This window comes from Notolepis coatsorum, assembly GCF_963971535.1.
Source record: "Notolepis coatsorum genome assembly, chromosome: 20".
Lineage (NCBI taxonomy): Eukaryota > Metazoa > Chordata > Actinopteri > Aulopiformes > Paralepididae > Notolepis > Notolepis coatsorum.
In genome coordinates, this window is record NC_140184.1 from 55109901 (window position 1) to 55130175 (window position 20275).

Sequence of the window (20275 nt, forward strand, 5' to 3'; positions counted from 1 at the left end):
ATGTCATAAAACAATTAATGATATGGGTTCTGAAATCATGCCACTGTAGTGAGTGTGGGTGTTTGATTCAGTGACTAGACTAGTGACAAAACTTCTCTTAGGCATATTAGCCAAGGGTGTGTTTTAAGGAGGAGCAGGTGTTGAGGTGGAATAAGGGAAATTTAAAACATCTAGGGAAATAATGTACTTTGTAATTAACTACCTAAACTACATGACCAAAAGTAGTTAACTAATAAAAAGCTACTGAAATTTTAATGTAGTTTAACTACAACTTGCAGTAGTTGGGTGGTAGTTTAACTAGTAATAGAACCACATGTCAGGGCTTGACGCTAACTTTTCTTTCCACAAGGAGTACATGCGCTCCTAAATTAATAAATGTAAGAGCACACAAAAGATTTAAGTGAAAAAGTACAGTGAAAAAAGTTTGTACCGATTTTCTTTCAGTAGACTATTGTTTGGATTTGATCTATTCCGGTTTTGGTTCTGCTAATCGAATCTGGTTCCAATTCTTATATTTTTGGTGGGGAAAAAAAAATTATATTTAAAACTATTCTACATACATGTAAAATGAATGATAGATTATCATGCAAGGACTGTGTACTACACAGGTGAATGAAAGATTGTCATGTACGGACTGTGTACTACACAGATGATATATTATCATGCAAGGACTGTGTACTACACAGGTGAATGATAGATTCACCATCCATCATTCACATGTGTAGTACACAGTCGGTAGTACAGGCAGTGATGCAGTCGTAATATGGGAACTGCCCATACGCCACGTGCAAGTGCGCTCCCACGCATGCACACACATGTTCCCTCGGTTGCGCACAAAACAGATGATTATTATGCATAACAATGTTTTAAATGTAATTGTAGTTACAATTTCTTTAATTGAATTAACTTAAACTAGAAAAATTAACAATGTCATTTAGAGTTTGTTTACTGTACAGAAGGACAGTTTCCATCAGACTGAAGCACAACTTAATGTCTCATCCTTCCAGTCGGGTTGCTTGACCACAGATCAAGGCAACCCCCCACCAATTGCTACAGGGCTTGTATTTTGGTTTGGCACTTCTCGTTGTTATGCTATGGTATCCTATTATTATGCAAAGTCTAGGTGATAAGTGCCGGCCGGGTAGCTTCATTGCTTTCTACCAGGGGTGTAAAGTACTTGAGTAATTGTACCTCATTACAATACTTAAGTACTGTTTTGGGGGATTTGTACTTTACTCGAGTATTATTAGGTTTGTATACTTTGTACTTTTACTCCATTACATTTCAGAGAAAAAAAACACACTTTTTACTCCATTGTGGGCAGAGTGTATGCTTGGTTTCATTCCAGCCTTGCCTAAACACCAGCTGATGATTTCACTAATTGGCTCACCTCTTCAACTAACTCACCTGGTGCAATGTATAGTTAAAATGAAAACTTGGCCCACAATGGAATGAGTTTGAGACCCCTGGTCTATCGCTTTCAAAAAAAATATTAACTTTTACTTTTTAGTACTTAAGTACATTTAAAAGTAGGACTTTTTTACTTTTACTCAAGTGTGTTTTTAGCCAGATACTTTGACTTTTACTTGAGTCAGATTTTGAGACGGTACCCATACTTTCACTTAAGTATTATTTCTGGGTACTTTTTACACCCCTGCTTTCTACAACAGCCGGGTACTTATCACACTGCGCGACGAGCGTGCACATCATTGCGCGCACTTCTGCCTCAGTGACCTACTAACACGGCGTGTAACCACGTGTGTGCACAACTGCATGCCTGAGTACAGGATAATCTATCCCAACCCAAGTGCATCGCAGATGTTCCAAACAAAACAGGATAAAGGCCCACACTGTTAAAGACTGATTTCAGATGAGGACTGCTGCAGAAAAGATTTGATTCCATTGTACTTTTTTCTCCATCAGCATGTTCTGCCTTTGTTCAGGTTTGCAGGTTTCTTCTTGTTGATAGACCCGACTGCACACCATCCACGCCACCATATGGGAGAGTTAAGTGATGGTTGTTGCCATTAAAAAGGTGAATTCCACCCATTTACACAGAAATGACACATACTACCTTGGGGCACAGGACTAACATGTCAATTCTGAAAAATGGGTAGCATTCCCCTTCATGTAAATAATGGAGAAGTTGCCCCATTTTGTTTTTTTTCCACTTCGACTCTTGACAAACCCCAACATTTTGTCCTTGACTACTTAATTAAGGTGTCATATACGATACAGGCAGACTACATGCAGGGCTCGACAGTGCAAGTGTTTCACTCGCATTTGCGACTAGAAATAGATGTGTGCGAACCAGAAAACGAATTTAGGAGCACATGTGCATATAGGTCAGTGGCTGCATTGAGTAAAATAATCGACATTCTACACACATGTGCTTTACATGATAATCTATCATTCACTTGTTAGTACACAGTCCTTATGATAATCTATCATTCACCTCTGTAGTACACGGCTTTACATGATAATCTATTATGTAAGGAGGACTGTGTACTAACAAGTGAATGGTAGATTACCAGGTGAATGTGGACAGAAAAGAGTATGGGGACATCATTATGTAGTTGTCCTGTCTTTTCCCCCTCATCACCAGTTTTTCCAATGTTCCACTCTAAACACAGGCTTGATGGACAGTCCCTGTGGCTCACCTCAGTGCTCCAGCAGCGGTCTCCCTGACGGATAGACTGCGGTCGAGCAGCATGGGCCCCAGGCGCCTCACAGCATCCCTCTGGAGGAACCCAGGGATGTTCTGGCTCTGCTGTACCACCCTGGAAATGCTTGCGCATGCAAACTCACGCACGTCTGCACTGGGACTCTGCAACTAAGGACATAACATGACACCCACTAGTTTGGTAAGTAGGTGCAATGATTTCAGATTCTTGGTTACATCACATGATATGAGCTTCACTTTGATTTATGTGGCAAACAGATCACGACCGCTATTCTACTGCAATCACTACATCCCAAATTAATGTGTAAAACTGTCACGATAAATAGTTGATAATGTTAAGAACTTGGGTTAAGCCTCGTCAATATAACAACTAGTCAAAATAAATAAGTCAAACTTCAGACCCAAGTTGTGACAAGAGTTAGAGCAACTGATTTATCTGCTCAAAGGGCTGGGGTTCAATAAATGGCATTAACGTTGATTGACGTTCACACCAAAACTACTCACCAACATCTAACGTTACGTTATTTCATCCACTACTGATCATACCGTATGATGATCACACCCCTATAGCAGTCAATAAACTCCCTGTCAGCTAAACATGATATAATTAAAATCCTAAATTATTTATTGATTGAAATTTGTATTAACAGATTGCAGAATGGGTACAGTACATGCAGCTCAATACATACAATTGTTAAGGGGATGCAGACCAGAGAAAGACTTTCGTCTTGTTTACATCAGGGTCCCCCATTTTCAATTCATCATAACATATATGACATACATGAAGTGGGCAAACGACAATTATAATGAAAAAGCATGAGTTATGGGATAACTGAGACTGAAACGTGCTTCATCTGGCTCCTACTTTCTCCAACAGCTCTCCAGCTGGGCTATCATCGTGGTCGTCCTCCTCAACTTCCAAATCCTTCACAGCGGTTACCGGCAGTCCAACGGAGTTGAACTGGGGTCGTTTGAATTTATTAGTCTTACTTTTGCCCATTTTATTTCTTTACAAAGTGAGAGTAGAGCATCAATATGTATTCGCCACTTCATGTACACCAAGTCAAACACAAACCACAGCTCATGTGTCCATGTGGAGGAGGACTGCTCTGCCGTAAAGTGTTGACTACAACCGGAAGAGAGAAAAGCTGTCGTAATGTCGCAAACTATCATGTCCGTGCGCGTGATTACGAAACCTAGCCGCATTTCTCGCAGACGCTCTCCGATTGGCCACTGACTCGTTTGCCCAATCCGTGACGAGCTGTGTCTTTGCCCATTTCCACGTCAAACAGCCTGCAAACTACCTAGCGTTCTATCGCCATGCTCTAAGACAAACTCTAACCTTAACTAACTTCGAAAGAGTGCCTAAGCTTTACCGTCGAAAGAACTTGCCGTCACGCTCGAAGACAAACTAACCTTAACCAACTTCGAAGAGTGCCTAAGCTTAACCAGTGTAGAAACAGGCGTCGGCCAATCAGAGAGCGTCTCCGAGAAATGCGGCTAGGTTTCGTAATCACGCTGTCTGTGTGCGCGACACACAAAACACGTGACTCTGCACGAGCCTTCCAAAATCATCTTTTAAAAACATTAAAAAACATCTGGTGAAATGATTCAAACAGATAGGGAAATATGATTTCAATTCACAGATAAGTATTTATTTGGTAAACAGTTTAAAAATAGAAACATTTATCTAAAACATGCACATCTTTATATGTGTACACACAGAAGCAGCTTAAAGGGCAACATTACCGCTGATGCTGTTATTAAAAAGGCATTTTTTTCTGTTCTTTTCTTCCATTTGTTCAAATGTAAATTACAGTGACAAAAACGGCCTCTGTGTCATTACCCCGCATCTCTTGTTCTACATCACCGAAGGATTCTGGACGTTCAGTAGCGATCAACAGTGATTTTTAAGAACATATAAAGAACCTCATAAAGAATAATTTCATTGGGTGCCCCTGCCATGGGCTTGTTGTTATTGGATGTTTGGTCGTGGTTTGAGAATAAGCTTCCCCGTCTGTAGGAGAGAGGGAGAGAGAGAAATCATCAATTACAAAAGACTGACTTAGCATAGGGGCTGGGCGCTATGGCCAAAATATATCACAATATGTTCGATACATTTTTTTAATGTTTTTGTTTTTCCAATATAAATTCTGCTGCGACATGATGTCTCTTGATATTTGTTTTTCGATTCAAATTACCGTAATTCCTCTAATAGTAACCGGGTCTCAAATACAAGCCGGGTCTCTCTTAATGGCCGGGTGCGCTCTTGAGCTAAGCAATTATAAGCCGGCCTCCTAATACAAGCCGGGTTACTAATATACTGAGCTGCATACTGAGCTAGTTACTTGATTTCACTTTGAAAACGTTGAAATGACCAGTGACCACCTGTAATTGCACTGTTTACTATTTCATACAGTACTTGGTTTCAATAAATGAACCCAGTACATTTTACTGGGTTCAAACTGACACAAAATGTTGATTTATTCATTATGATCCGTTTGAAAATTTGAAATATAGGCCTCCCTCTTATACAGGCCTCCTCCTAATACAAGCCTGGTACCCGCTACAGTTGAAACAAATACAAGCCGGGGTTACTATTAGAGGAATTACGGTATGTATTTTCATCCAATTTCTTTAGAATACTGCTGAACTGTTCAGTTTGTTTCTACACTGAACAAAGATAGAAATGCAACACTTATTTTTGCTCCCACTTTTCACAGGTTGCAATAAAAGATCAAATCTATGCACACAAAGCATCAATTTCCCTCAAATGTTTACCACATATTAGTTTTACGTCTCCATCAGTAAGCATTTCTCCTTTGCCAAGATAATCCATCTACTGGACAGGTGTAGCATTAAAATAATCCATCTACTGGACAGGTGTGGCATCAATATACTGATTAAACAGTATGATCACTAAAGAGGCGATCGTGCAATTGGCATGCTGTCTGCAGGAACGTGCACTAAAGCGGTTTCCAGGGTAATGAATATGATTGGTACTCATTCCACGACCCCACCTTGTTTGTTTTTTTGAGTATTTGTGACCAACAGATACATATCTGTATCCCCAATCATAGGAAATCGATAAATACATGCCTAATTAATCTATTTCAGCTCACTAATCAACTTTCGATGATAAAATATTTGAAATGGTTGAGTGTTGCGTTTGTATTTTTAGTCAGTATTAGACTCAAGTTATATACAGTAGTATTATATACAGTAGTATTTAGTAGGGATGCACCGATACCACCTTTTCACCACCTATATCGATTCAGAGTTCTAAACTATAAGATTCGCCTGACATCAAATTAGACCACTGGTTAGGGGTCATTGGACGAGAATTATCAAGATACTATCAATATTTCACCATTAGAGATCAAACATCTTTCTATGTGTCAAACTGCAAAAAGTAAATGCAATTTATTTTGCTTTGATTTCCGACATGTTACATGGCTCTTGTTATGGGTTTTGAATACCCCTGCTTTAGCCAGATATTGGCCAGATATCCGATGCCAGTATTGGCACATCCCTAGCATGTAGCAGATCCATATCAGTATACCTCAAAATACAGTACTTTCTGGCCATGAATGACCAGAACTCTTTATGAACTCACATCATCACAGGACATGTTGTATTCTGCTAAAACTGTCCGGCAACGAGCAGCAATACTGAAAGGGAAAGGTCAAGGATGCAAACAAAAAGAGAACCTGCAAAAAAACATTATTAACTAAAGCGATTAAACATCTAGAGAGAGTACTCCCAATCTCCACAATATATCCCACCTGTTGTCTACCAAGAATACTACACTGTACTCATGGCTGAAGACCTGCATTTTATGCAATACTGCCACTGGGTTACAATTTTATATATAAAAATCTGACCGACAGACCAGTGGCGGCCCGTACTGTTGGGTGGTCGCAGGGGGTTCACGTTAGGTCGAGTTGAAAATGTAACGTTAATAAATGCTCTGGAGCAATCTCTCTCTCAGTCTCTCGGATCAATCCAATAAAATAATTAACACATGTATATGTTGTCATTTTAAACAACTCACCATTCATTCATACATTATGCATCAGCAGCAGCGAAATTAATGTTATAGTTCACAACACAGCAGCGCGTTTTGAAGCGCTGTTATCATCTCAGCAAGCACCGTCAATACTTTCCGTAGCCGCATTTCTCGGAGACATAGGAACACAGCATCGCTGTGTTGAGAGAGCGAGAGAGAGAGAGAGTGAGAGAGAGAGAGAGACTCACTGTTTAGTTTAAACGTCCAGGGCAGGAGGGCTTGATAAAGTGTATAATCCACTGTCCCACAGTCCCAGACTGTTGATGTATATCCAGACCACTGTCCAGACTGCATCCGCCATATTATAGCTTCTTGTTAGCCAAGTGTTAGCACCACACAACACAAGTACTGTGATGATTTCTTTGCCCATTTGCGCGTCGAACAGACTGCAAACTACCTGGCGTTCTATCGCCATGCTCCAAGACAAACTCTAACCGTAACCAACTTTGAAAGAGTGCCTAAGCTTAACCGTCGAAAGAACTTGCAGTCACGCTCTAAGACAAATAGCTGCATCACAACAACACAAGTTACACAACAGCTACAACAGAAACTGTGGTCGGCCAATCAGAGAGCGTCTCCGCGAAATGCGGCTACGGAAATTATAGACGCTGCTAAGGCTGCTGGCTTAGACCGCTTCAAATCGCGCCCGGCTTCCATCATAATACATCATATTTCAACGCACAGCGCGTTACGCACTGATTGGCTGCGACGGATACAGCGATGAAACAGTGCACGGCGTGCACGCGCACTCAGAGCACTATTGCGTCTAGCCCGAGACGAGAGAAATGAGGCTAGGAGAAATGAGGCTACGGTAACGGAACGTGAGTCACTTCCTGTTCAGGAAAACGATTATTTATATTTGATATTATTAACGTTATATTGTGCATTGGAAACACAAACAAACTTAAAATGAGTAAATATTATTCATTTTAAACATGTTTATATTATTTATAGGGCTATAAAACAAAAAACAAAAACAAAAAGATTTCTTGTTCATCTCTCTTTTAACCAGGGTTAACCAGGGGGGGCGGCGCCCGAGCGCCCCTAGTGGCGAGCCACCACTGCGACAGACCATCCCTAATTAATTTCACACTCGAAGCCTATAACACAAAAAGTGCATCCTTGGAACATGTGAATTTGGATGCAGCCTTGTTATGTGTGCAAGAAGGGTACACATCAAAGCAGCCCGGTTTAGTTCAGTTGACACATTTAAAATGAGAGCCAGCAGGTGGCGGTATACACTGAGGACAGCCAATCAGCCCTACACATAGTGTAGAATAGATGATCTTACTCTAAGGGCATCATGCAGTGAGGAACAGGGCGAGTCATAAATCAGGGTATCTGCAGGTTTCAACTATTTCAATTTAAGACCTTTTTAATACCACTTAAGGTTAGGTTAGGTTTACTTTATTTGATCAAGGGGGACAGTGTACATTAATAAAACATTTTACAAATGTAAATGCACCCAATTTTAGCCAAAAGGCTAATTTCCATTGGTAGTCCCCCTGCCAGAAGGTACAGGCTAAAATCCTGTGTGAAAAAAAGGTTAACAATAAAAACAGAATAAAATCAAGATAAATAACATTGGAATAAAAACACAACAAAAGCACATAGACATACGATAGGGATACAGCACCCCCAAAATCGCCTTTTTTCGACGATATTGAGATTGTTATATTTTGCTTCCTAAACATGTGTTCTATGAAACTAGTGACAATAAAACATCAATAACACACATTTAGTTGTTTATTTGACTTCATTTGGCCTGATTGCATTCGTAAATGTGCACATATTTAACACATTGACTGCCAGCCATTGTACCCATCAAAGTACCCAGTCTGCCACCGTTGAAAGCCTATGGAGATGTTTACCTTCTTTGCAGGGCTATAACTTTTTAAATTGTATTGCTATATTGACATTACTATGGCCCATTCAACATCGATTATCTATCGTTCCGGATGTGGGAACGTTAAATTTTTTCATTCATACATTGTTGTGTTAATACAGTCTTGAATATAAGTATGTTTATAAGCTTTTTTGCTGTAATTCCAAAAACGCTAGTTATAGGCCCAAACGCATATGATAGATTATCGATTGCCGTTTCTTTCCTATACACGCTATATAATTTAAATTTATATGATCGGTATACATTATGCTTAATCATGCGTGGAGGAAAGGGGGGGCGGGGGTCGTCTATAATTCCTTTATAGTCAGTAACGGCTTTATGTAGTATGGGTTGATATATTGATCAGACTGTTTGCAAACAAAGAAACGCACAATCGGGCTGAAAATAACGTTACTGTCCTCTTACCGTTCGCCGATGAGACTGGAAGAAAAAGATCCCAATTATTTGACGCCGATCGCCTAGATCCATTTCCGGTTTGTATGGCACAATAAACGCCGAAATCATATTGATTATTGCGTTACGGAAGCGATCCAAATGCACGCCAGTGTTTGTCTGTAGTCCTGTAGCAAGATATTACTGCCGGAGGGATTTCCTCGACGCACCGATCACAACTTCCGGTTTTGAGAGTGTAACTCGCCCGACCATCCACCAGGCGGCGGTATTGAGGCGTTGCAATCTCATTCAGGGTCCCGCTGGCGTCAACACTTTAGGCAACCAACTTGCGCCAAGCCACGCCCCCACGGCAGCGGCAGAGCGGAGCGCATTATGCAGCCGTAACCCCCCCTGTTTTCACATCGACGGTTAGCTCAACTCGTTCGCCGCCTTGCTGTTGAGCCTGCGGTGCGTTGGTGACAAGTTCGAATCACTTCAATTTCTTTTAGTTTTTTTTTTTTTACGTTTAATTCATTTATCGCCTCTCTATATAAACGTGCATTCTTTCGCCGGTTAAGTTTAGGCATTCTTTCGGAGTTGGTTATGGTTAAGTTTAGGCATTCTTTCGGAGTTGGTTAAGGTTAGGGTTAAGTTTAGGCATTCTTTCGGAGTTGGTTAAGGTTAGAGTTTGTCTTAGAGCATGGCAATATTTCTTTCGCCGGTTAAGTTTAGGCATTCTTTCGGAGTTGGTTAAGGTTAGGGTTAAGTTTAGGCATTCTTTCGGAGTTGGTTAAGGTTAGGGTTAAGTTTAGGCATTCTTTCGGAGTTGGTTAAGGTTAGGGTTAAGTTTAGGCATTCTTTCGGAGTTGGTTAAGGTTAGGGTTAAGTTTAGGCATTCTTTCGGAGTTGGTTAAGGTTAGGGTTAAGTTTAGGCATTCTTTCGGAGTTGGTTACGGTTAGAGTTTGTCGCAGAGCATGGCAATAGAATGCAGCCTATTTCCGCACTGCCGCGGTCAAATGGGCGTCGTGGCCAATCAGAGAAACGCTGAACACAAGTTGGTTGCCTAAAGTGCTGACGCGTCCCGCTGCAGGGTCGGAGGTTGGCTGAATGAATTAAGGCGAAAAAATGAAATATTGATTTAAAAACTGCGTTCACCGTTCAACGCATGGCAGGCAAACACGTCTAAGCCGTTTTTGGTGACCAATGTGTTAATGGGGAAGTGCCTCATTTACATATATAAACATAAAATTCAGAAAACTTGCAATATAATGTATATAACAAACTGGGAAAGTTTCATAGTGATATCTATTCAAATATTTGTTTTGCCTATTAGAGGGTACTACACTGTTGCTACACTGTTACGACACTTTATAGTAGCCTGCGTGTAGTTCTGTTCAGTTTAATATTATTATGTTATTATGTTATTCAGTTATCAGGCATGTGTTTAGGTTGTCTATTACTAATGGTTTGATTGGGTGTTGCGTTTGTAAATAAATAGCCGTTTCAAATAAAAATGTATGGCATTTTAAAATACAAAACTTTGAGGTTGTTTTCTGAAAAACTAGTTTTTATGCATTTTACTTACAGTCTTGGAACTCCATTTTCCCTAGTACCTACACACACCAAACTTTCCATATTTCTTCCTATCCATATTATGCTTCTTTCTATAGAAGGGTTTGTTGATATATATCATTCATAGCCGGGTTTATAGTAAATTTCATACCAAAACTAGGCGAAAAGTTTTTTTTTTATCACAGTAGACAGTATTTCCTGATGTATGGGCTGATAAGGACATAGCCACAAAGTCTCTCTATACAAAGTTTCGTTTTGAATGCATCAACAAAATGAAACCAAGTTTTTGAATCTGGCATTATCCATGTTGGTGATGAGTCTTGGCGATACATGCAAATGTGTGCATATTTAATAGAGGAAGTGCCTCATTTGCATATATAAACATAAAATTCTGAAAACTTGCAATATATTCTTTCTTAGTTTATATGTACATAACAAACTGGGAAAGATTCATAGTGATATCTATTCATCTATCTATTTGTTCCCCATTAGGGGGTGCTGTCTCGCCTTAAAACAAAATTAAATACCAATTTTACAACCATACTAGGGGAAAAAATAAACCCACATAGCGACACATGCACACACTCCTGGGAATAAAAGAAAGTATGTTTTAGACTGGTGTGAGTGAGAGTGTGAGTAAGTGTGAGAGAGAACACATCCACAGCTACATCCTTCTCAACTCTTGCTGTGTGTGCAACATTATATCTAATGAATTGCCAATGTTATGTTATAGCTTACCATTAGTTACCTAATCATGGACTCAAATACGCAATGTCACTGTCAAATAGTCTAACATGATATGTTACAATTATAGATATACAGGGCCATATCCGGGCACTTGACAGAAACGTTTTTTTCTTTGTTTAGTTTTATTTCAATCTCTGACATTTAATTGTTGCTATATTTGTAGTCTATTAAATATTTGTCTGTCATCACAATCCACCAGCATTATACTTAAAAACTCGTTCCATCTCTCGCCGAGGTATCTCAGACGGTTGACTCAACTACCGATAGATAACATTACGTTACTCTTGTGGAAAATGAGTGATAGAGATGTTACCGTAATGCCTGTAATGTTACAGTTTTAGGCCGCTGCTACATATTATGCAACGTCATTAATTACTTTTTAATACCTTTGAAGGCCTTAAATTGAGAATTATTCATTTAATACTTAAGACTTTTTAATACTCCACGGATACCCTGTAAATGCTCTCTCTGCCCATAGGTTAAATAACACTTTACAGATAGGGATGCCCCGATCGATCGGCCTTTGGATTTTGCGGGCGGCCACTCCCCAGTAGGTTAGTACTAGTTTGGTATAGAGTGGTCGGCGGCTGGGGGGGTGCACGGTCCTCATCCATTGCTTGGCTTCCTACTGGGTCTAGAGGCAGAAAAGAGAACCATTATGGGCTCAAGGGACCACTCCAGTTTCCAGATTTGTTTGTGCTGATGTTCACCCGTTCCCCTGAGGAGGTATGAGGGGTCACGTCGTAATCTAGTTTTTAACCTGATGTGCATCCATACCCCTGAGGAGGTAGAAGGGGGCACAATTATTTTAATAATTCATCTCTTTGTAATATAAGTGCTTCACATGATGTGCTTTCATACCCCTGAGGAGGTAGAGAATCTAAGTCGTCACATGATGTGCCTTCAAACCCCTGTGGAGGTAGAGAATTTTGTTCATTATTTGGTCCATTTTTTTGAAGCGGGATGGCGCCCTCTATAGGTGGTTTTTGGTATTCATTTTTTTATTTTTTAATAATAAATTTTTTTTGTAATATAGGTGTTTTCACATGGTGTGCTTTCATACCCCTGAGGAGGTAGAGATTCTAAGTCGTCACATGATGTGTCTTTATACCCCTGAGGAGGTAGAGAGTCTAGGTTATTTATACTTAGATAGATAGGTAAATAGTTAGTTAAGGTCGGTTGTTTGTAGTTACATTGTTTTTGAATGGTTTCTGCTTTTCTACTCCTGTGGACCAGTTATGAGGAAGTTACACTCTAGACCAGGCTTAGGCTTAGGTTCTGGCTTTGGGTTTTGCGGGCGGTCACTCCCCAGTAGGTTAGTACTAGTTTGGTATAGAGTGGTCGGCGGCTGGGGGGGTGCACGGTCCTCATCCATTGCTTGGCTTCCTACTGGGTCTAGAGGCAGAAAAGAGAACCATTATGGGCTCAAGGGACCACTCCAGTTTCCAGATTTGTTTGTGCTGATGTTCACCCGTACCCCTGAGGAGGTATGAGGGGTCACGTCGTAATCTAGTTTTTAACCTGATGTGCATCCATACCCCTGAGGAGGTAGAGGGGGGCACAATTATTTTAATGATTCATCTTTTTGTAATATAAGTGTTTCACATGATGTGCTTTCCTACCCCTGAGGAGGTAGAGAATCTAAGTCGTCACATGATGTGCCTTCAAACCCCTGTGGAGGTAGAGAATTTTATTCATTATTTGGTCCATTCTTTTGAAGTGGGATGGCGCCCTCTATAGGTGGTTTTTGGTATTCATTTTTTAATTTTTTATAATAAATTTTTTTGTAATATAGGTGTTTTCACATGATGTGCTTTCATACCCCTGAGGAGGTAGATAATCTAAGTCGTCACATGATGTGTCTTCATACCCCTGAGGAGGTAGAGAATTTTTATTTCAAATTTCAATTTCCAAATTGTAAATTCCAAATTTCAATTTTTCAAATTTCAATTTCCAATTTTCAATGTTTCAAATTTCAAATTTCAACTTCCAGATTTCAAATTTCAATTTTTTCTTTTTTTCTTTTTTTTCTTTTTCTTTTTGTTTTTCTTTTTGTTTTCAATTTTCATATGATGTGCTTTCATACCCCTGAGGAGGTAGATAATCTAAGTTGTCACATGATGTATGTCTTCATACCCCTGAGGAGGTAGACAATTTAATTTTTAATTTCAAATTTCAATTTCCAGATTTCAAATTTCAAATTTTAATTTTTTTTATTTTCAAATTTTTCAAATTCCAATTTTTCCATTTTTAATTTGGTGGTGGTTCTATTCTGGGTTCCGGATTTGTTCTGTGTTCTTTTTTTTGTGGAGGTGGAAATTTGGATGTGACTAGAAGGTCCTTAAGGGTTTTGTTCCTTCTGTATGCTGAGATGATTTTGCAGTCCTTTAACGGTTGTGCCTGGGTGAAATTTTTCTTCAGTAGGGTGTTTATGTCTGTGGTGTATTGCGAGTAGGTTGTTATTAGGGGTAGGAGTGAAGGTTGTAGTGTTGTTGTGTCCTGTGGTGTTTTTCTTTTGAGGTAATTCTGTTTTGCATGTTTTAGTTCCTGTCTTGTGTATCCTCTGGTTCTGAGGGCTGCGCATAGGGTTTTGCACGCCTCCTCCCTGTCTGTGTCCTGGCTGCAGATTCTGTGGAATCTTAGGAATTGGGCTTTGAGGAGTCCCTTGAAAGTGTGTTTTGGGTGGAAGCTATTTCTGTGTAATAGGGCGTGGGTGTCTGTGGGTTTGAAGAACACCTTGGTTTCTAGAATCCCGGTATTTTCGAAGTTGGTTCCCTTGTACGTTATTGTGTCCAGGAATTCCACTTCGTTTTTATGTGTGATGTACTTAACTGTTATGGAGTCGTGGTGTTGGTTCATCTTGTCTATGAATTTTTGGAATTGGGGGAGGCCGTGTGGCCAGGTGCCCCAGATATCGTCGAGGTATCTGAAGTATTTGGTTGGTAGGTATGGGCATTTTGGAAAGAGGGTTTCTTCCCATTCTGCCATATAGATGTCGGCCTAGGCTGGTGCGAATTTTTTGCCCATTGCTGTGCCCTTTGTTTGTAGGTACCACTTGTCGTCAAACATAAAGTCGTTCCTGGTTAGGCTTAGTTCTAGGAGTGTTAGGAGTGCTGAGTCTGGTCTTTTTCTGTCCGGGTGTTTCTTAAAGCAGTTTTGTATTGCTTCCAAGCCTTGTTTTGTGTTGATGTTAGTGTATAAGCTGTCTACGTCAATTGTGAATAGAAAAGAGGGTTCCGTCGTTCTGGTGTTTTTGATTTTTTGGATGAAGTCTCCCGTGTCCTTGATGTAGCTCTCGTGTTGGTTGGAGAGTGGGTTCAAGAAGTAGTCTATGTATTCGGCTACTGCGTAGCTCTCGCTGTCGCAGTCCGAGATGATGGGTCTACCCGCTGGTATTTCGAAGGGGAAGGCCCATTTGTCCGGGGTTTTGTGGATCTTGGGGAGTAAGTAGAACGTTCTCGGCTTAGGGTTGAGTGGTCCCTGTAGGTAGTCCCTTTGTTTTTCGTTGATGTAGTTTCTGTGTGCTAAGTGGTCCAGGACGTGTTTTATTTCCCTGCTGGTTTCCTCGAAGATGGGGGTTTCTAGGGGTTGGTAGTATGTTGTGTCGTTGAGCTGTCTGAGGGCTTCCTTCCTGTATTGTTCCTTGTTGAGTATCACAATTGCGCTACCCTTGTCCGCTGGTTTAATGACTATGTCCTGGTTGTTGGCTAGTTGTGTTAATGCGTTCTCTTCCGCTGTGGATAGGTTTGGTTTGGTCGTGTTCGAGTGTGTCCGTGTTATTTTGTTAATTGATTCCAAGTTATTTCGGATTAGGTCGTGGGTGGCTGCGTTAATTTGGTCATCTCGGGGTGTCCAGTCTGATGTGTGTACGAACGGTAGTTTGGTGTTCTTTGTTTTGTTCATGTCCGCGAAGAAGGTTCTTAGTTTTATTTGTCTGTGGTGCTGTGTTATGTCGTGTCTTAGTTTTTTTACCTTGCCCTTGTCTGTTCCCTTTGAGGGCACGAAGGAGAGACCTTTCATGAGGGCGTTGATTTGGTCTGTGGTGGGGTGGAAATCTGGTGCTAAGTTAATTATTAGCTTTTTCCAGTTTGTGGGGGCGTCTTTTTGTCTTTTTGTCAAATTTAGGTGTTTGTTCCAATTTCTCCAAATGGCTTTGCCCGTATCTTTTGTCCATTGGATTTGATCTTTTTCTGTTTTGAACAGTTCCCGTTCCAATTTGGGTACTGCGTATCCTGTTTGGGTGATTTGTTCATTCAGATTGTTTATGTTAATCAATGTTTGGCGTGGTAGTCGGCTGTTTGTGTTGATTAGTGGTATGTGTATCTTGGCGGCCGGGAAAGTGTTTTTTGCTGTTAAGCAGAGTTGTTGTAGGAGTCTGTGTGATAGTGTGGAAGGTTTTGTTTTCCTGTCGTTTAGGCCGACGGATAGTATTATGTGTTTAACTATGTCTGTTGTGGCTGTTTGGTGTTTAAGGATGCGTATGGCGTCCTTAATTTTTGCGTTCTGGTAGCTGTCTATTTGTATTTGGTTGTCATTGATGGGCGGTAGTAGAGACGTGTTTGTGTCCCCTAGAATAAGGATTTCGCGGCTTACCACCAGAGGGGTCCTTTTGTCCCTCATTTCTGTGTAGTCATGTTTTGTAGTCTGGCTTTGTTCCTCTTCGTTCTGTTGGTTTGTTCTCATTCCTTTGTTTGAGGATGTGTCGTGTTTTGGTTTATACCCTGGTTTTCCGATCTTTTTCTTAAATGGGTTCATGGTGCAGGTATGGTGCTTCTTATCTTCAAGTAGGGGGTGGTTTCTTTTCTCCTTGCGTCTTGATGATGGCTTGTTTTCCCTTTTTTTTTTTTGTGCGTTTAGAAGGTATTTCAGTTCGGGTTTCTTAAGTTTTATTCAGCTTTTCCGTTCGTTTGTGTCAGGGGGACCTTAGGGTGTTTGTTCCTATTTGTTGTGGGACCTGACTCAAAGGATTGGAGTTTGTTGCTGTGAAGCCCCTTTTTTTTGAATATACCAATCTTTTTTTCTGTTTTTCGGGTCCCTATTTTTTTGAAAAAGAGGAGAAGAAGAGAGGGGGGGGGAAAAAGAAGAGAGGAGAGGTATGTTGTACGTTATTGGGTGGAGATGGTGGTTGGTAGGAGTATGTATCTCCCTGAGTTCAAATTTTGAATTTTTTAAGGATGGTGTCCCTTGGTTGGGTTGTTCCGGAAGGTTGCTTTTGGATTGATGATGTCATGGTGATGTCATAATAGATTCTTCTAGAATTGCTCCTAGTTTGGCTGTGTCCGGATGTGAGATGACCGGGTGTTTTAGATTTGTTTCCCCGTCTATCGGATGGCCTGTGTGAGTTAGAGTTCCTGGTTTTCCCCCATCCCTTGTGTCGCCTGGCCTGGAGAGAGTTTGTGTCTTTTTGGTATGTAGTTCTTAGCTATTTGTTTAAACTTAGAAATTCCAGGTTTTTAGAACAGGGAGTATAATAACAGGGTATGGATGTGGTCAGTAGTTCCAGATGGTTTGTTTTAGTACATATTTCAGTTCTAAAACCATCTTTCGTGGATTGACATCATTCCTTTATCCTTTAATCCCTGTTATTATTTATCCCTTTCCTTAACCTATGTGCGTTTGAGATGACCGTATCCCAGGAGTGGGTAGGGGGTCATGTGGGACTAAAATAGTTAAGTCCCCCGATTTTTTTACACTATCTTCTTGTCCTATATACGTTTTTGTCAAGCCCTGTCTGTTTTAGACATGTACAGGGTCCTCAGGACTAGAAAAGTTAAGTCCTGGTGGGTTTTTTTTGGTTTTTTCTATGTTATGTGTCTATACTCGTTTAAGATGACCGTATCCCAAGATTGGGTAGGGGGTCATGTGGGACTAAAATAGTTAAGTCCCCCGATTCGATTCTTATGCTAATATCTTGTCATATGTATGTTTGTTGTAAGTATGTATGTTTGTGACTAAGTTTATGGTGCAGTTTTAGTGGTTTAGGGTATTTTTCCCATGTTGTTGCAGTGCTTTTTGCCAGTGTTTCCACATGAAGACTCCCGTTTGTGCGGTCCAGTGGATCTCGTCGTATCCAGTTTGGAATTGTACGTCTGTCAGCGGTGGGATGTAATCTAGTATGCTCTGTATCCCCTCGTTGATCATCTGTATGTTGTGCCAGTAGAAAGGTTCTAGGCGAAGGTCAGCATTTATGCCTGCCATAAGTATTCTTGCTCCCGGAAATGCTGACTTGGCCGCTTTTAATAGGGCGTGTAGTTGTTTGTCTATTTTGTAACCGTCGTCGCAGTCTTTATCATTAATGCCAAATGATAAGATTACTGTTTTTACCTTGTGGATGGTGTCCACTTGTTCCAGTATCCTTATGGCGTGTCTAATTCGGGCCCCTGGGTAACTGTCTACCTGTATCGTGTTCTGTTGTATTTTAGGTAGGTTCTTTAAGTTGGAGTCACCCATGATAATTGTGTCCCTGTATGTTGTGAGTCTCCAGCTGTCTTTGTGGCCTCCGCTTTCGTGTCGTTCGTATCTGGATGAGTTTGTTTGTCTGAGTGGTAGGATCGTGCGTGTGTGTGTTGGGTTAACTCCTGTCTGTGGTGGTCCCCTTGTTTCCACCTGAGTTGGTTCAACCCGGTCTGAGGTGTTGTCGGGTTTTTTGTATGAAGAGTGTGTAGTTAGTGTGGATTTTGTTAAGGGTGTTAGTTGGAGCTTGGCTATGTGTGTTGTTGTTGATGTTGATGGTTGTGTTTTTCTGTGTGTTGGGTTTTGGGTTGGTTGCTGGCGTGTTGGGGGTGGTCCCATTATGTTATCTAAGTTAGAAAGTGGGCTCCTTGGCTCTAGTGGTGTGTCTGTTAGGTGAAGGAAGAGTGGTTTTATTCCTTTGTTTTTTGTGATTCTTTGTTGGTAAGTGTTTGTGGTATTCACTTGAGTTGGTGGTGGTGTTGTTTTGGGTCTTTTGGGTGTTGAGTGTGCGTCAGGTGCCTGTGTCAGGGTGGGTTTGGGTACTGGCGTTGTTTGTGTGGTTGGTTTAGGGGGTAGTGTGCGTTTTAGGGTCCTGTTTGTGTTCTTTCTGTTGGTCGGAGGTGGTAGTGTGCTTTTATTGGGGGTGTTGTTAGGTGTGTTTGTTATGTTGTTTGTTGTTGGTGGTGTGTGAGGAGTTTGTCTATTTGTTTGTAAGTTATTTGTTGCTGTGGTTGTTGTAGTTTCTTCGTCGTCCTCTATTATTATGGGTTCGACGTTGTTTCTATTGTTAGTTGGTTCGATTTCTATGTGTACTGTGGTTATTGTGTTTGTTTTATTCTGGTCGTTGGTGGTCAGGTCAAAGCTATTGTCAGATGTGTGCCAGTGTTGCTGTACGAACTCAAGGTCGTCGAGGAGGGTTTGGTTGGCAGGTGTACTGTTGATTGTTTCCATGGTGGTTGGTTTGTTAGTCTTTTTTTTAAGCTTAAGTCTTTGTGTGTTTCTGCTCCCCTGTTCCCGGGGTGCCGTTACGAGTGTGTTGCCTGGAGAAGACCCGATTGGTGGTTCTAGTGGGTGGTCTGTGCCCTGGGTGGTTTGTGCCTGTGTTGTGGGTACGGGTGTGTGTTGAGGTGCCCTTGTTGCAGGGTCTGTTGTGTTTCTGTGTTGTGCTTCAGCTGTCTCTGTGTCTGTCTGGCCAGTGTTGGGGGCAGTCTGTGTTCGTGTCGTGGGGGTGGGCTTGGTTGTTTTGGTTGGCTGTTGTGTCGGTTTGTTGGTCTTTGTTCTGGGTTTGGGTTTTCGTGGGCGTTTGCTTCCCTGTTCCCAGGAAACCGTTACTAGTGTGTTGTTTCGAGCAGACCCGGTTGGTGTTTCTAGTGGGTGGTCTGTGTCCCGGGTGATTGGTGCCTGTGTTGGAGGTACGGGTGTGCGTTTTGGTACCCTTGTTACCGGGTCCGGTGTGTTTACGTGTTGTGCTCCAGGTGTCGCTGTGTATGCCCGGCTAGTGTTGAGGGCCGTTTGTGTTAATGTCGTGGGGGTTGGTGTGGATGGCCGTTCTGTTGGGTTGCTAAGGTTAGTGTTGGTTGGTGCCTGTGTTTCAGCTAAGGGCTCTGGTGTGTGATCCCGTCCTAGCGTTGTGGGATCTGGTGCGTTGGTCGGTGTGGGTTCCGAAGTGCATTCCCTCCTGATTGCGTGGATCTTGTTTTTTAGATCTAAGAGGTTTTGTTCGGTTAGATTTTTTACTCGTTTGGAGTTCCAGAATATGGCTAGTGCAATGGCGTCCTCCCATTGTTTTAGGCCGTATGTGTTGTGTGTTTTTAAGGCTTCTAAGGCCTCATTGTAGACTATGATGTTTTTAACCCTCAGGAAGTCCAGTGTGTCCTTTTGCCAGTTGTTATTGTCTGTGTCCGTTAGGTTGTCTGTAATCGTATTTTGTAATTTTTCCCGTTTTGCTAAGTTTCTTTGGTAGCGTAGTTGTTGTGCTACTCCTTTTGTAATATTAGGTACGCCCAATCGAGTGGTTTGGATATCTGTTGTTAGATACCTCTGTATGGCTTTGGTTAAGCTGTGGTCCTTGTCGTCCATACTGTGTTTGGGTGTCCTATTTCTAATTTCTATTGCCCTTTTTCTTTTAAAAAGGGAATACATTTTTTGGAGGTTACGTTTGGATTTTAGGTGGGATACTTGCTTCACCTTGTCCAAGCGTACGCTTTTTGTTTGTTTTGTTAGGTGTCAATTAATGGATAAACTCTTCAGTAATGTCACCCTGGGTCATAAGACGTTTCGGCCGTAGTACAGACTCATATATTTGTATATATGAGTAAGTACACACTATACGTCCTCGTCAGGGGCGGCCCGTCCGTTTAGAGGTGATCAGCCTCGGGACTGTTTATCCGTTTTTTTGTCCAATTGGTTTTTTTTGGGGGGGAGAAAGTTGGAAGGGAGGGGTGTGTCTGAATATAAGTCTGATTTTGTAGA

General features: G+C 41.3%; 2 protein-coding genes across 3 annotated transcripts in view; both read right to left on the minus strand.

Annotated features, from left to right (window-relative positions):
* The window catches only part of heatr3 (HEAT repeat containing 3), a 43103-nt gene extending 39313 nt beyond the window's left edge, over window positions 1-3790 (minus strand). For both annotated transcript variants that reach the window (XM_084337207.1, XM_084337206.1), the window contains exons 1-2: window positions 3549-3790; window positions 2661-2833 (exon numbers count right to left, since the gene is read on the minus strand). In XM_084337207.1, coding sequence (XP_084193333.1) covers window positions 2661-2833; window positions 3549-3683 — 308 coding nt within the window. In that variant the 5' untranslated portion in view covers window positions 3684-3790. The remainder of the gene's footprint in view (window positions 1-2660; window positions 2834-3548) is intronic.
* Window positions 3791-4311: 521 nt separating this feature from the next.
* The window catches only part of cnep1r1 (CTD nuclear envelope phosphatase 1 regulatory subunit 1), a 32803-nt gene continuing 16839 nt past the window's right edge, over window positions 4312-20275 (minus strand). Inside the window, exons 5-6 of the mRNA XM_084337543.1 lie at window positions 6300-6354; window positions 4312-4700 (exon numbers count right to left, since the gene is read on the minus strand). Coding sequence (XP_084193669.1) covers window positions 4659-4700; window positions 6300-6354 — 97 coding nt within the window. The 3' untranslated portion in view covers window positions 4312-4658. The remainder of the gene's footprint in view (window positions 4701-6299; window positions 6355-20275) is intronic.